General features: G+C 46.5%; 1 protein-coding gene across 1 annotated transcript in view; it reads right to left on the bottom strand.

Moving 5' to 3' along the window:
* The window catches only part of LOC130402291 (alpha-1,6-mannosylglycoprotein 6-beta-N-acetylglucosaminyltransferase B), a 69,881-nt gene that overhangs the window by 49,305 nt on the left and 3,742 nt on the right, over window positions 1-16,834 (bottom strand). The window contains exon 3 of the mRNA XM_056606439.1: window positions 519-672. Coding sequence (XP_056462414.1) covers window positions 519-672 — 154 coding nt within the window. The remainder of the gene's footprint in view (window positions 1-518; window positions 673-16,834) is intronic.

The following is a 16,834-nucleotide window of genomic DNA, read 5'->3' as shown; positions in this document are numbered from 1 at the left end:
TGTATGTTTGAGTGTATGAATGTATGTATGTATGTATGTATGTATGTATGTATGTATACATGTATGTGTGTGTGTGTGTGTGTGTGTGTGTGTGTGTGTGTGTGTGTGTGTGTGTGTGTGTGTGTGTGTGTGTGTGTGTGTGTGTGTGTGTGTGTGTGTGTGTGTGTGTGTGTGTGTGTGTGTGTGTGTGTGTGTGTGTGTGTGTGTGTGTGTGTGTGTGTATGTATGTATGTATGCATGCATCTATCACTCGATAGATGGATGGATGGATGGATGGATGGATGGATGGATGGATGGATGGATGGATGGATGGATGGATGGATGGATGGATGGATGGATGGATGGATGGATGGATGGATGGATGGATGGATGGATGGTTAGACATGCATGCCTGGGGCTGGTACGATGGATGCATCTGTGGCATTAACGCATCTATGGTGTGTGTGTGCATGTCTATTTGCCTGCGTGTGTCTCTTTGGTATGCATGTGTGCGTGTGCGTGTGTGTGCATGTGCGCACCTGTCCAGAGCCGAGCTGAGCTCCTCCAGGCGGTGGGCGTCGCCGCTGGAGGAGTTGCTGAGTCGGGAGAGCGCGTCCATCCGCCTCAGGATCACCTCCAGCATCTCACTGATCTTCCTCAGCACCCCCCGCGACTCCCCCCCGCCTGACAGCACTGGGGGAGACAGGGGGGAGACAGGGGGGAGGAGGAAGGAGGTGGGAGATAGGGGGGAAACAGGTGGGGAACACGTGGGAGGAGGGGGACAGGTGGGGAGGGGAGGGGGGACACGTGGGAGACAAGGGGGGAGGGGGGAGGAGACAAGGAGAGAGACACAGATATGTGACACAGGGGAGACACAAGGGAAGAGGCATAAAGAGGGGAGAGAGAGAAATAGGAAGAGAGTACAATTTTACAAAATGCTTGACAACCCTAATCATTCTGTTTGCTGAGTACTTATCTATCATATTTAGTATTTTTCATGCTTTGGCAATGTTATATAATATTTACCCTACCAAGAAAGCTCTCTGATTTATCAGAAAGAGAGAGAGAATTTGAGATTTTCTTCAAAAACAAGAACAAATTATCATCATGTTGCTTGAAAGACATCATTTCACGAGCTTCCCTCTGAACCCGTACACAACATTGCAGCATCTCTCTCTCTCTCTCTCTCTCTCTCTCTCTCTCTCTCTCTCCCTCTCCCCCCTCTCTCTCTCTCTCTCTCTCTCTCTCTCTCTCTCTCTCTCTCTCTCTCTCTCTCTCTCTCTCTCGCTCTCTCTCTCTCTCGCTCTCTCTCTCTCTCTCTCTCTCTCTCTCTCTCTCTCTCTCTCTCTCTCTCTCTCAGCTTTAAGAAAACGTCCTCCTGCTGGCGAGACTCCGGGGTCACATCATCTGGACTGTTGTTGTTCTCCATCGTCTCCCCCGGGCGCCAATTACTGATGACCCTGTCCGCACCACCCCCTCCTCCCCCCTCCTCCCCCCTCCACCTCCCCCCCCCCCCCACACACACACACACTCACATACACTGCCTCTGCTCACTTATACTGCAGCAGTCCATTTAGCTCCGGAGTCCGAGCGGGGAATGACGGCGCTCCAGTACAGGCTGGAGAACCTGGGTGCTATTAATCACCAGCAATACCAGTTCTGGCCAGTTTAGCAATGCCATTTGATAATGCATCACGCGTAGCTTGATATTTTTTCACCAACAAACACTGTAAAATGTCCTACAATAGAAGTTGGACACTACTATGTGTACGAAAGAACTGCTGGTAAACGGTATACAATGACAGCTGTCACTGTTGATGGGGCGGCAGCCATCTTGGATGCTGAGGTAGGGGTCAATCGGTTTTCCGGCTTTCCGAGTCGGGAATCCAACTTCAGGGGGCGCGTACTTGGATATCCCGACTACCGTGTTTAAACTAAATGAACCGCTAGTGATCAGGATCGCCGTGGTTACTGTAGGCCTCAAAACACAAGAGGGGCTTTTCTCACCAGCCACGCCTTAGCCTAGTGTTGCCACCCGTCCCGTTTTTCCCAGAATTGTTCTCTTTTCTCACCAGCTGTCCCGGGAAAAAAAAAAATTCTCCCGGGACATAATTTGTCCCGTTTTTTGGGGGGAAAACGCAAACACCTCATTTGATTACTTTCGTTCTGTAGTCTAATACGGTTCCTGTGCTTCTATGGCTCTTAAAATTGCCCCAGTTTTCTTCCCGTCTATGCGTACGTGACCGTGACGCTCCATTCTTGCGCTTCTCAGACAGAGCGGGAACACAATTTCAAACTTAAGTTTATGTTTGAAATTGTGTTCACAAATTGTGAAATTGTGTTCCCTGAAATTGTGTTCCCTGAGTGACTTTCCTCCACTTTAATATGTTTACATATTAAAGTGGAGGAAAGTCACTCAGTGTGAGTGGAGTCGAGCGCTGCGTCTTCATTTGCAATGGGAGGAGAGACTGATGAGGAAGGAGATGGAGCAAATAAAACATGCAAGCCACCAGTACGAAAAAAACGGTAGGCCTATAGTACGGTCAACGGTTATCTGACTTACACGCAGACCATTTTTTCTATGATATCCACAATTTGCTCATAGATAGCATGGCTAGTTTCATGGGGTCTTCATAATATTCCAATAGCCCACATTGATTTATTGATTATTTTATTTTTTATTGGATATCCATTTGCAGCAGCACAGTAGCATAGCTATTCTTCCTGGAGTCCATAAATACAGTTATATTAACCATGCATTCCGAGTCTCGTACAAACATAAACACATACTAATCTAATCAATCACATACGTATAATCAAACACACACACACACACACACACTCACAACACCGAAACAAACAAGAAAAACAAAAATATAAATGTTGAAATAATAGCAATGTTGAAAGTTTGTGATCCAGTCTCATGTGATGTCTCTCTCTGTGTTCTAGTCTAGTGTGTTGACATGGTTGCTGGACTGAAATTATCTGCTGGTGTACATCCATCCTGGTGACCCCTGAACGAATACATTTATTAACATGACTTTGTTTCCGTCTCCTTTGTCCGAATTGTGTGTTCATTGGTCAGTCTGAACTGGTAATAATGGCCGAGCCCTCCGCCCCAAACATTTGATCGAGTGTCCCTTTTTTTCCCAAATCCAAGGTGGCAACCCTACCTTAGCCCCAGGCCAACACTAGCCCCAGGCTAACCCTTAACCCCAGGCTTACACCGGCTCCAGGCAAACACCAGGCAAACACTAGCTCATGTTAATGAGTTCTGGCCTCGGTTCACACGGGCTGTTTTGGCCCCATGTTTAAAGTGGTTTCTGTTGTGGGCCCATAAAAGTGGTGGCCAGGTCGCACCATGGACTGTTGGTTCTGTTCTGTTGGTTAGTTCTGTTCTTCCACCTCCATTGTTAATCAGAAGGTGTGTGTGTGTGTGTGTGTGTGTGTGTGTGTGTGTGTGTGTGTGTGTGTGTGTGTGTGTGTGTGTGTGTGTGTGTGTGTGTGTGTGTGTGTGTGTGTGTGTGTGTGTGTGTGTGTGTGTGTGTGTGTGTGTGTGTGTCATCTAAAGAAGGATGACTGTGATGACTGTTGTGTATTAGCTGTAGCCAGATCTTAGATTTTCCCTCAGTTTGCTCCCAGAATTAAGATATGACGAGTTAAGATCTTTATGCATGTGTACAGTGATGAATAGGACATTATGATCAATATGAATTATTCAATACGAACTCAAAAAAATTATCAAACCTCATATCGTTTTACCTCTCCAGCCAGTTGTGATATTTCTACCGTAGACTGGGCTGTGGCAATATTTATACGGTTATACATAAAACGTGTCTTGTTATGTAATCAAATGTGAATATGTAAGTCGATGTGAATTTGTAAGTCGATGGACCCTCTTTATATGAGGCGATTCATCTTTGAAACTTTCAACCCCAAACGTAATAAAGTCGCCTTGTTATTCGACTCCGGTTAAAACCGCACCAAACACACGATCTCTCAACTGCTTTTATTCACAACAGCAAACTCCAGAATATAAAGTAAAGTGCTGGCAAATGAAGATCCATGGTCTTTACCCAGAATGCCTCAGCGGCGGTTGTCGTGGACAACGAGCCTCTGGGCTACGAGTGTGGGCAGAAGCGTTGCACAGCAGCAGACCTCATACATTACCCTGACCCAGAAACAACGACAATAACAACCCGTCTCTCCCTCAAACGGTCTTTCCTCTCTGCCCTTCTCTCCTCTCGTCCCTCCTCCTCTCGTCTCTCCTCTTTCCCTGTCTCTCCTCTCTGGACGTTCCTCCAGACAGCTGCTTCTAGTCCTTCCTCTGGTTCCTCTAACCCCCAGGGGTAGCAGTGAATGGACTGCGTTTATACCGTGCTTTTCTTACCCGTGGCCACTCCGTGGCACTTTACAATCCTGCCCTCACGTTCACCCATTCAACCGCACAGTCACACACCGACGGCTGTGTCAGCCATGCAGGGCGACAGCCAGCTCGTCTGGAGCAGTCAGGGTGAGCTGTCTTGCTCAGGGACACCTCGGCACTCAGCTAGGAAGAGACGGTAATCGAACTAGCAACCTTCTGGTTACCAGCCAACCCGCTCTACGTCCTCAGCCACATGCAGGTGAATGAGAGGATCGTCCCTGGGAATCTTAATGCATAGGTAACTGGAACAGTTTCCATGCTATACACCACCACTGTGACTTATACTGGGCTCCTCCATACAAAGACACAGGGTGGTGGTGTTAGAAATCCGGTTTATTTTTTTAAAGTTGCAGTCAATGAAAATGGCAAGGGTGCTTCATCTTGCCATGCAGGATATCTCTCCTTGAGTGAGTACAGTGATGGCTGGTTCAACCTTTGCCCACTGATGACTCAATGTGCAACAGGTGTGCAGCCTCACCTGGCCCCAGACTCCAATCAGACACGGCCAGGTGAGGCTGCTTAAACAGAACTACTCTCATAACCTCCAATTAAAAATAAGAATTAGTAAATCCCTCGGTGACAGTGAAAGTGAACCCTGAAACATAAAAAAAAATATATCTAATGCAAAATCCTGCTTTACTGCAGCATAATCGTACTGCAGTAGAACCTTTTCTACTACACACACACATCTAGGACAACACACACCTCTCCATTTGGAAGCTGTGCTGACGACAGTAGCTTAGCCAAACGAGACGCTTGTAAATAGTTAGAACGTCTTGGTCCCCGAGGTAGCGAGCGTCACACAGAACACTGTCTGAGCAGAAGAGAAGACTGATGGAAGCCAGTATCCCGGGGCCTGTTGTTGTTCCTCTTGGTCTTGTTAATACAGGGGTCCGGCTCCAACACAGACAGGTTAATTCTCCTTTAACGACTCTGTACCAGCTCCGGGGCTCTGGGTACCAATCCATTTCATGAGCAACAGAATCACATTAGATCCGCATTTGTGTCTGGCCGCTGTGTGAGAGTGTAAACAGTCCCTCCTAAACCAAAGCGGGGTTTAGCGAGCTGTGGGCCGTGTGAAAGAGCCTTTGTTCAATGGTGGATCACATCGGCTATTCTTCACGTCTTAAAAATAGACACCATCACGTCCTGTCCGGCAGCAGTAGGGGGGGGGGGTTGGTTTAAAAGTGTGGTTACATTTACATTTACATTTGACATGTAAGGCATTTAGCAGACGCTTTTATCAAAGCGACTTAAAATAAGTAAATTTGTCACAAGAAAGAGAAACAACAATATATTGCTGTCACTACAGTAAGAATGCTCATAGAAACAAGTGCCAAGCACTAACCATGGCTAGGTTAACACATTCCCAGTATACGACAGAGATAGCTAGGCTAGGATGCTACACACAGCATCTTATCCTATGGTATCGCTTTGGTACCCTAGGATAAGAGAATGAGTAGTTCTATCTATCCCGAGGGTAGAGTAAATCTAGGAACATATACAGTAACTATAGAGCTCCATCTTCACCATGGTGAAGTACTTATATAGGAACCATAATCTAGTGATTCACTCAGCTTCTCATGATTCATAAGTTATGTTTGGCTTTAGATGAATCAGATTAATCGTGAGCCTTCAGTCTGTTCAAATCTATTATGGTTTAACATGTAAGAAAGAAAACGGCCTTGATTCAGTGAGAGTAACATATATATGTGAAGGGCCAAGGTCTATTGAATGTCAGTTAATTAAATTTTAAATACATTCATGAATAACTAAATCTAAACATGAATACATAAATAATTAAATCTGCCAATGAAAAAAATAAGAGGCAATACTTTGATAAATATCTAAATCAGTCAATGTAGTTTAACGAAAACATGAATAATCTGTTTCATTTTAAAAGGAGATTTTCCAAATGTAAACTGTAATTTCCTTTTCCACTTTTATTTATGTCAGGGGACTTTTTTTTTGCCACATGAACGTGTGACCCTACTTGTGTGAGACGGGGCCGGTTACAGGAAGGAAGTGGCTGATCAGACAGAAGATTCCTCATGTCTGGTTGATGCATATCGGTCACACATATGTATCAACTAGAGCTCAGCTGTATCACATCTATGAGCTATTAGAGTCCCTCTTTCAAGTCACAACTATAAAACAATCTATGTGTAGAACCGACGACTGCTCTGCCCAGTAGATCTAACCATGAGAACCAATCACCTGCAGAACTATGATGAAGGGTCCATAGCTGTGGGACCAATGAGAGCTCTGCCCTGTAAGATCTAACCAAGAGAACCCATCAAAGAACGACACTGAAGCTCCATAGCTGTGGGACCAACTCTGAGAGCTCTGTAAGATCTAACGATGAGAACCCACCACATCCAGAACTATACTGAAGCTCCATAGCTTTGGGACTAACGAGAGCTCTGCCCTGGACTTCTTCCCCTACAGCAGACCTTAGATTAGTGGTCCCAACACTCATCTACCAAAGACAGCAGTGAGGAACCAAGCTTCCTCTGTGAGCTTCCTCTGATGAGCCTAGGCATTGTTTCGCCCTCCCGGGTATCATGTCCTTCTCCAGCCCGGTCTCTCTCGACTAGGTATTACAGCGTTTTTTGAGGGAAGATTTTGTTTTTTTTATTGTAAAATAACATGAGGTGTGTGGTATGCTCTAAATCCACTTGAACTTATTTCAGGAGGATTATTGGCATGGGGAATGTACACTTACATTGCCAAAAAAGAATCTCTGTCTTTTGCTTTCTCTTTCTGTGCTCTCTCTCTCTCTCTTTGTGATTACTCTCTCTCTTTCTGTGTGTTATTGCTCTCTCTCTCTCTCTCTCTCTCTCTCTCTCTCTCTCTCTCTCTCTCTCTCTCTCTCTCTCTTTCTGTGTACTCTCTCTCTTTCTGTGTGTTATCGCTCTTTCTCTCTCTCTTTCTGTGTACTCTCTCTCTTTCTGTGTGTTATCGCTATTTCTCTCTCTCTTTCTGTGTTCTCTCTCTCTTTCTGTGCTCTCTCTCTCTCTCTCTCTCTCTCTCTCTCTCTCTCTCTCTCTCTCTCTCTCTCTCTCTCTCTCTCTCTCTCTCTCTCTCTCTCTCTCTCTCTCTCTCTCTCTCTCTCTCTATCCCCCTCACACGGCAGGTGTGGTGCTGATGCTGTTGCCGTGGGATACTGCATGGACTCAACAGTGATGCTAATTTCACCTGTGAAGACCGGGCCAGAGGTAGTGCGGAGGCCCCTTTGAAGCCGAGTTGGGATGTATGGCTAACCGTCTATTCTGGGCGCACCGCAAAACCCACGCTTACGCAGGCAAAATATTTAGAACAGCAGGTTCACGGACATGAAGGCTGACTACATAAATACATGCGCTGTTCATTTTTTCCCTGGTTCCCACGCAGAAAAACACGTTTTGGGTGGTGCGTTGTGGTTTGTCCCGTGTCAGTCGCTCTGTGAGGAACAGAGAACAGCAGTGAAATAAGAATAATCTTGAAAGACCACAGATCTTGAAAGTGAAATTGAGGCCAGTTCACTGCTCTTCCAGACCATTAGGTTCCTGGTGACGATACTTTTAGAGGAGGAGGAGCAGAAGGAGAAGGGGGAGAAGGAGGAGAGAGCAGGAGGAGGAGTCCTGGCTGCCTTAGAGTCTAACCTGCCGGTGAGATGATGAGCAGAGAGGAGCAGACAGCCCCGGCTCCTCGCTGATCCCTCATGTAAGTCTCAGCAGTAATAAGGCCGCGCCGCTTGCGCTCTGCCGGATACATTTTTAATAATCCTCCCATTTTTTATTAAAGAAATGATAGTGCGTGTGTGTGTGTGTGTGTGTGTGTGTGTGTGTGTGTGTGTGTGTGTGTGTGTGTGTGTGTGTGTGTGTGTGTGTGTGTGTGTGTGTGTGTGTGTGTGTGTGTGTGTGTGTGTGTATGTGTGTGTGCGTGTGTGTGTGTGTGTGTGTGTGTGTGTGTGTGTGACGGTGTATATGTGTGTCTGAGTGAGAGAGGGAGTAGAGGACAGAGAGAGAGAAAGAGAGACTAAACCCATATGTTTTGCTTCTGCAACTTAAAAAACAAGCCAACTCGACAGTAAAAAATAATTCCAGTCCCTCCTTTTAAAGTCTACTATTTACTGCATCTTCTGTCCCATTGATAACGCGCCGTTTGAACACCACAAAGCAGTGCGACGCCACATTGACAGAGCCAGTTTAGCTCCCATATAATCATCCTTCCACGCTACAGATCCACACACATATGTTTGGTGTTTCAACACACATATGTTCTCTGCAACACCTAATGGAGTCCCACTTACTGCTCGTACACACTTGATTTGACAATAAAGATCATACCAAAATGAGCTATTGTGTGGTTGGAATATTCTGCATCAAAAAGTTTGAGCAGAAGAATGGGAGATGATGAAACTGAACGACCAAACACTTCTCCGTCTTGTGTTTGTTTGATTGAATCAGATGTGTATCAAACAGGACTGTCAAGCAAGGCATTACCAATTCCAGGGTTGACGGTTCGCTTTTCCCTGGGGCCAACCATGCAGAGAACACTCATACATACACATTACATATACCGCCAGACGTTGTATTCATGTATTCATTGAAAAAACATTCCATGTTTTTCTCAGACCAATAACGGACGCCTGACACTAACTGCCTCGACATGGAAAGGTTTCTGCTGTCCCAGCTGGACAGAGCGGGAATCAATACAGCTCTCGTCCGGCTGTCATATTAATCAAACATCACCATCCACCGTTTAGTCATTTCACAGACGCTTCCGTCCACCAGAGACTCCAGCAAATCGTGACTCCCCGTGCATGTCATTAACGACGGGTGGGGACAGCTGGCTCAAGAGGGCCTGCAGGTAGACTGAGGAGGACGTTGGGGGGTCCACTACTAAATGTAGAATGACTTAAGGGGGTGATATCCTGCCACAACGTGTGAGTGTGATTGATCAGCCATTACAAGTCTTCCCTGTGCTTAGTTACATCACTAGTGGGCGTGTCCACCTAGATGTCGCTTGACAGATCAGTCTAGCAGCCTACCCATTGGACTGTAGCTAATGTTGCCTTTCTATCAATCGCTCATCTAGGTTGACACGCCCACTTGTGATGTCACTAAGACACCGGGAAGGGCAGATTGTCAAACGGCTTGTAATGGCTGATCACACTGACAGCGGGTGGCATATCACCCCTTTAAATTCAAGATTGGAACTTGAGAAGTTTTACCCAATGAACTCTAAACTACGCTCTTCTGAATTCCTTCCTCCAAAATCTCCAGGCTCAGAGAGAGAGTCGCACTCCCCTTCCGTCGGGGGGTATCCCATTAGCTATGAAAGGTCAGATTAATTTATTCATGACATCTGGACCTTCTGGCCATCATCAGGATCACTGGTGACTTTCCCCTCTCAGATGGAGTAGAGACCGAGAGAGAGAGAGAGAGGGGGGAGAGAGAGAGAGAGAGAGAGAGAGAGAGAGAGAGAGAGAGAGAGAGAGAGAGAGAGAGAGAGAGAGAGAGAGAGAGAGAGGAGAGAGAGAGAGAGAGAGAGAGAGAGAGAGAGAGAGAGAGAGAGAGAGAGAGAGAGAGAGAGTGAGTGAGTGAGTGAGTGAGTGAGTGAGTGAGTGAGTGAGTGAGTGAGTGAGTGAGTGAGTGAGAGAGAGAGAGAGAGAGAGAGAGAGAGAGAGAGAGAGAGAGAGAGAGAGAGAGAGAGAGAGAGAGGGAGAGGGAGGGGGGGAGAGAGAGAGTGAGAGATATTGAGTGAGGGTGAGAGTGAACTAGAGAGGGACAGAGAGAGAACGAGAGAGAGACACCAAGAGAGAGAGAGAGAGATATTGAGTGAGGGTGAGAGTGAACTAGAGAGAGACAGAGAGAGAACGAGAGAGAGGGACACCAAGAGAGAGAGAGAGCATGCATATGTGCATACCCATATGTGTTACTTCTGCAACTTAAAAAACCATCCAGCTCGACAGTGGCCGCGTGGCCTCTACTCCCTCAAGGAGGAGATCCTTCTTAGCCAGAGAGGAGGAGGAGGAAACGTATATCGTCCTCCGGCCGCTCAGAGCAGGAATTGAAACCCGCTGAGGCGTGATATAACAGACCTCAGGCTCCATCAGCGTCCGTCCGGCGAGGGGGGGGGGGGGGGGTGAGCCGCGGGAAGCAGTGCCCCCCAACGCCGTTACTCAGCGTCTGGAGCGGTGCAGTCGCAGCTGCGGTCGGCTCTGACACGCACTTGTGCCGTACGGAGCGCGGTCCAAAGGGACCCCTGGGGACCGGGACCAAGACACGCCAGGTCCAGGACCAAGACCGCCCCCAGTCTTGGTCTGGGACAAGCCTCAGCTGGCGTAAATAGTACTGACGCGATCATTATTATTTTATTTTTTTATTTCTTCTGCTCTGTCGCATCGCCTATGCGCTCCACGTCTGGTGTGAACGGTCCTTTACGGCCCCTTTGATGTAAAGATCCTTTAACAGCCGAGTAATGAATAAATTACACTCAAAAGCATCGCCAATGGACTTCAACCCTCCACCTCGTACGCCCACTGAAGATGAGCTCCAACCTTTCACCAAAATAACCACCAGTGTGTTGAAGAGGATTCAGTTATAACGGCGTTTAGCTTTTTAATCCAAGTGCAAAATGATGGAGCGATGGCAGCGTCCGGATGAGGGGGATAAGGATCCAGACTAACACACATTGGGGATGATTCTGTCAGTTGACCATGATGTTAGAGATAAGAGGAGTGAGTGTTAAGAGGCTGTTAGCTCAACCATGTCAGGTGACCCTGGCGACCATCACAAAGATACCTGATTGTGATTTGTTAACCTGGTCTACCTTGACCTTTCCCTTACTTACCTTGGCGGCTTTAAAATTAACGTCTCTTATTGGTCAAATGGTAAAGAGTAATATGTGTACGGCCCCATTCACCTCCACGATGTTTTATTGTTTTATTGACGTGGGACAAATTGGCAGCGAACAGTGTTTGGCGTCAAACGACCTTTAGGTAACCAGAATGTGTTAAATTGAGTAGAGCAGAAAATTCATGTCTGTACGTCGTATAATAAGTGGATAAGGCAATTATCTTGACTGGCATTTTAATCAGGTGGGTGACCACGCCCACGCTCCAGAGACCTGCAACTCTACTCTCTGTAGCATCTTTATTCTCTACAGCTCTATCTCTTCTCTCTGCTCTACTCTCTCTACAGCTCAACCCCTACTCTCCTCCTCATCTCTACTCTCTACATCTTTATGTCTACTCTACACCTCAATCCGTACTCTCTACAGCTCCATCTCTATCTCTACATCTCTATCTCTACTCTCTACATCTCCATCTCTACTACCTCTCTACTCTCTACAGCTCTATCTCTAGTCTCTACGGCTTTATCTCTACTCTCTACACACCCATCTCTACTCTCTACATCTCTTTCTCTACTCTCCTCCTGAGTACTTTCATCACTGCTCTTTTCGAAACAAGTCCTTTCAAGGTTTTACAAAAGGCCAGATACGATGTGTGTCGTGCTCTACCGAGGGATAACCCTTGTTCTAAAGCTAGGAGTAGCACAGGAAATAACAAGCTGTCCTTAGTTACATTGGTGGAAAAGTGTGCATTAAGTACTGTAGGGAGATCTCCCTACAGTACACGACCTTAGACAGGACTTCCAGGGACCATATATGGTCTCAGCTAAACATTATTCATACTTATGTCATCCCATCTCCAGATACATAACATAAGAGGATGCATAAGCCAGGGTTTACACTCCATATTGGACAGAGTGAAACCAAGTAGCAGCAGCGAGATGAAGCCAGCGTCTCTCCAGGAGTACATTAATCCAGAGAGAGAGAGAGAGAGAGAGAGAGAGAGAGAGAGAGAGAGAGAGAGAGAGAGAGAGAGAGGAACCCAGCTTAGAGTCTCTCGCCCCACGTGTATAAATAGGATCCGGTGTGTGCTGCTCGCCCTTGAATCAATATTTAAATGAGCAGGTAGACAAATGAGGGGAGGCGAGCGAGAGGAAGACCTTAGACACCGACACATGCAGAGCTTCTGTACGACCTCACACACACGAGCCTCTCTCATGTATCTTTAAGACCCTGAGCCGACGCTGAAGAGCACACACACACGGGGCGCCTACACCACGGGTTCCTCTCTAATCCGTCGTGTCTGGGGGGGGGGGGGGGGGGGAGGGCATTAAGAGCAGCCGGGGAGGAGGAAGAGAAGGGTGCCGGGTGGGAAGGTGCTCTTCAAAGGGTTTATTAAAATACACAATAATAAGGAGGGGCGTCTCGCGGCTCTGCAGCCTTGGAGATACGGCAGGATCAATGTCTCGGCTTTCATGGCTGCCGGCTCCCCCCAGACCCCCCCCCGTCCTCCTCCTCCTCTCTTCCTCCTCCTCCTCTTCCTCCTCCTCCTCCTCCTCCTCCTCATTAGCTCCGGTACCTTCTGAAGAAGGAGGCGCTGGGGGGGGGGGGTGCGCTGGGTTTGGGTCGGGGAGAGCGGGCTGCGGCCGGTATGTAACCGCTGGCGCTGATTGGTCAGTAGAACTCTGGGTTTGAGATTAAGGTCCAAAACTTTTTTTTTTTTTTAAGGGGTTCATTTGAGGTGGACAATTTTAGAAAATCCTTTAAAAAAGATAAGTATTAGAGCAGAATCTTTACTCGTCTTCATCTGGGATCTGGAGTATTTTATGAGCTTCAAATGACCTACTCAATTAAAATCTTGATTAGAATGAGATCAATTAAAATGAGATCATTAGAATGAGACAAATTATAATTAGATCAATTAGATCAATCAACCAATTAGATCAATTAGATCATTAACCAGTTCAATCCTTCAGACCCAACACACAAAATTGTGCATGTGTTTGTTGTAAGAACAGCACGTGCAGCAAACTGCAGGAATTCAACCAAGAAAGCCAGAGCTGGGGGAGGAATGGGAAGGTGGGGGAAGGTGGTGGATCCAAAATGGCGCCCAGGCCTCCCACCATCACCACAAGATGATCATCAAGGCAAACCATCATACCCGTTAGATGAGATGTGATGCACTTTGTTCTTCCCACTAGGGACTATTCATGTCACACCACAGAAGCACAGGAAAGTAATGAGATCAACTATATTAGGAATACTTCAATCGGATATTTAACATTTGAAATGCTCCCCTTATAAATGCCCTTCTTTAAAATAGATTTGGAGATCATAAGGATGGGTGGATTACCTTCCTAGTCCATATTTCAATACCAACCACAAAGCCATTCCCTCCAGCGGCCTCAGGTCTATCAATAGAACCCCATCTCCCATTGCGGGCTGACAGAGAAGGACATGGTGATGAGGTGTTTGTCAGAGGGGAGTGGGGGGCTATGGAGAGGTCAGAGATATATAGCTCTATAAAGACCTTCAGTCCTCCGTGCAAGAGATCCCCGGTGGGCCCTGAAAACCTTGAGGACAACATCTTACCAGAGAGAGAGATGGATTACGAGCAGGCTTCCCTCTCTGAAGCAGACCGTGTGTGTGTCTCAGCGGACATGGTAAATGGACTGCATTCACATTTTATAACCAGTGGCCACTCAAACCGCTTTACTATATTGCCTAATATTCACACACCGACGGCGTTGTCAGCCACGCAAGGCGACAGCCAGCTCGTCAGGGGCAGTCAGGGTGAGGTGTCGTGCTCAGGGACACCTCGACACTCGGCTAGGAGGAGCCGGGGATCGAACTAGCAACCTTCCGGTTACCAGCCAACCCGCTCTACCTCCTGAGCCACACGCCGCCAATACAAACAGACGACACCATGAATAAACTGAATTGAATTTATGTGCTTATATTTTCATTGAATTTGTAATTTTTTTATAAATGTTTAAATTTGACTTTGTGACCTCATCAGCACTGATGTGCTTAAGTTTACTCACTCTTGTATTTCGTGCCGTTGCAAAGAGTATCTTAAAAAGACAAAAAAAATGCTATTTACCCAAACCGCTCTGAGCCACTCACTCTTCAATGTGACTTTTTAGCGATACCTTTGTTTTTCTCCCTTGTGTTTTGTCCTGGAGTGATGAAATATCTTGGTTTATATCGATGATCTGAGGTCGTGTCCCTTATTCTGAAACCTCTTTGAGCTGTGGCTTATTGGAGGGGGCGGAGCCTTCAGGGGGTGAGGGGGGGCGGGGCTGTATTGATCCTGGGGTTTGAGTTATAATAATGGCCACATTGGCCCAGCAGGGTAATCAATAGTATTTGTGGACGCCCTCTCAGGCACTCACACAGGACCCAATCACTTGCTGTGAATAATTTATGAATGAATCTTTCCTTACTCTGAGGTCGTCTCATAAGCCCTGTCACGTCCTTGTGCACCACACACACCTGGCTCAGGGGGTTAGTGGGGACGCTATTGGACTGTGGGTCTGCAGGGTCCTGGTGAGACGGTGGGTCTGGACGGCTGAGTGGGCTGGTTTTAATGAGCTGGTTGTGTCTCTCTCTCTCTCTCTCTCTCTCTCTCTCTCTCTCTCTCTCTCTCTCTCTCTCTCTCTCTCTCTCTCTCTCTCTCTCTCTCTCTCTCTCTCTCTCTCTCTCTCTCTCTCTCTCTCTCTCTCACCCAGGCTTTGAGGAACCAGGTATCTGGTTGTCCTTACTATCTTTACAGCCCATTTAGTTGTGTGTGGTCATGGGCTTGATGAAGTCGTAGGTTCTTCCCCCTACACCACCGGTCTTGGAGTTTGGAGGATTTTATTTGGTCTGTTCATCTGAAAATGATTGGAGAGTCTATTTGGTTCCGTAATCTTTAATTACTGACTCTAGTGTTTGTAACGGATAGTTTATATGTGTTTGGTCCATGGGGCCAGTAGATTAGCGAAGTGGTTTACCAACGCATCTCTATTTAGGAGATCTTCCTGTTTTGTTTGTTCAGACCAGATATGGTGTGAATCTATAGATACTGTATATATATATCTCCTCTGGATTTATCAGGTTCTCAACATGCTGCTCTCTCTTTCCCCTTATCATGTTTCTGTACTGTGCTAAGGTCTCATAATAATGGAGTCCGATAATCGGGTGGTCTGTGTCTCTATGTTTTCATCAGACAGGTCTCCAAACAAATTCTAGTGTTTTGGGATTCATCGCCCAACCATTTAGCGTTGCTAGTGTTCTTAGTCAGTTTGAAACCTTCAGGCTTGATTGCGAGGCTGAGATGTCAAAAGTGTTGGATTGGCTCTCTCCTCCCATTGGCTCCCTCTGCTGCCCAAGTAACTATTGCCTCAGATGTGACTCATTCGTGTTATTGCTTTAGGTGTAAATGTTTCCACATTGCTATCCCGCAATCTAGCAGGATAGCAGTGTGCTTTTTACGCATCTTTGGTTTGGTGTTGCTCTGTGTAAGTAGGGTGTGAACGCTATTATAGACACAAGGCTAAGGTCTGTGATCAATAATCTACCGTACAACTGCCAAGATTTGAGCTGTAGGTGTATCTTCCACAGGGGTTTCCGCAAGATCTACCGTCTGCAGGAAATATCAGCTATGTAAGATATATCGATATAATTTCCAAGGGGATAAAATATTTGACAATATCGTTTATATCGATATATATGTTAAAATAGTCAGTTTCCGCCTCAAGCATCTGTGTTTGCCTTGGAGACTGTGTGAGCGCGAGCGCGACCCCTCCCACTCTGTCCTTCCGAACGTGCGCAAAGACGCCTCATTCCTGCCCCCCCCGCCCCCTCACAAGTTCACAACACAACAAGCATGGAGGATACCGGTAAAGAAAACGAGACGGCAGCGGGAGACGAAATTGTTTACAAGAGAAACAACGGCTCCATAATATGAAGATGTTTTGGGTTTAAAAAAACAGATGAGCAGCAGCTGCAGGTCATCTGTAGAGAGTTTAGCAAAACCGTTGCGGCTAAAAGTGGAAGCACGACACTTCTGTGCCACCATTTACAGCAGCGGCACAAAGTGCAGTATGATGAATGCGTAAAACTCTGTGGCTGTGCTGCTGCATCTCCGGCCGCGAAAGCTTCTTCTGCCCCGAACCAATGTCTTTTGCAAGTCTCCTTCCCTCGTGGTGAGCCATATGACAGGAAAACCACAAAGTGGCCATATATCACTAAAGCGGTGGCCTACCACATCGCAAAAGACATGGTCCCGGTCGCAACGGTAGCCCAGGATGGATTCAAAAAGTTGCTTCAAACAATGGACCCAAGGTACAACTTACCTAATCTAAATTATTTGAAAATGAAAAACTGTTCCCTTTTTTTTTTTAAACATGTTCATTCAATTTAACATTCAGGCACTTGGCACATGTGCCATGTGCCAGCCAGATTTCCTTAATGGCACAACCAATGTTTTAAGTGGCAGCAATTTGTGTAACCTTCAAAGTGTTCCATTTTGTTGAAAATAACGATACAAAATCACATGTTGATATATGTTGCAGTCCTGACCTGTGTTTTGATAAAAGTGCTTGC

This window comes from Gadus chalcogrammus, chromosome 2, assembly GCF_026213295.1.
Source record: "Gadus chalcogrammus isolate NIFS_2021 chromosome 2, NIFS_Gcha_1.0, whole genome shotgun sequence".
Taxonomy (NCBI): Eukaryota; Metazoa; Chordata; class Actinopteri; order Gadiformes; family Gadidae; genus Gadus; species Gadus chalcogrammus.
Note: the sequence above shows the minus strand (reverse complement) of the source record. Positions and strands in the feature narration are given on the sequence as shown.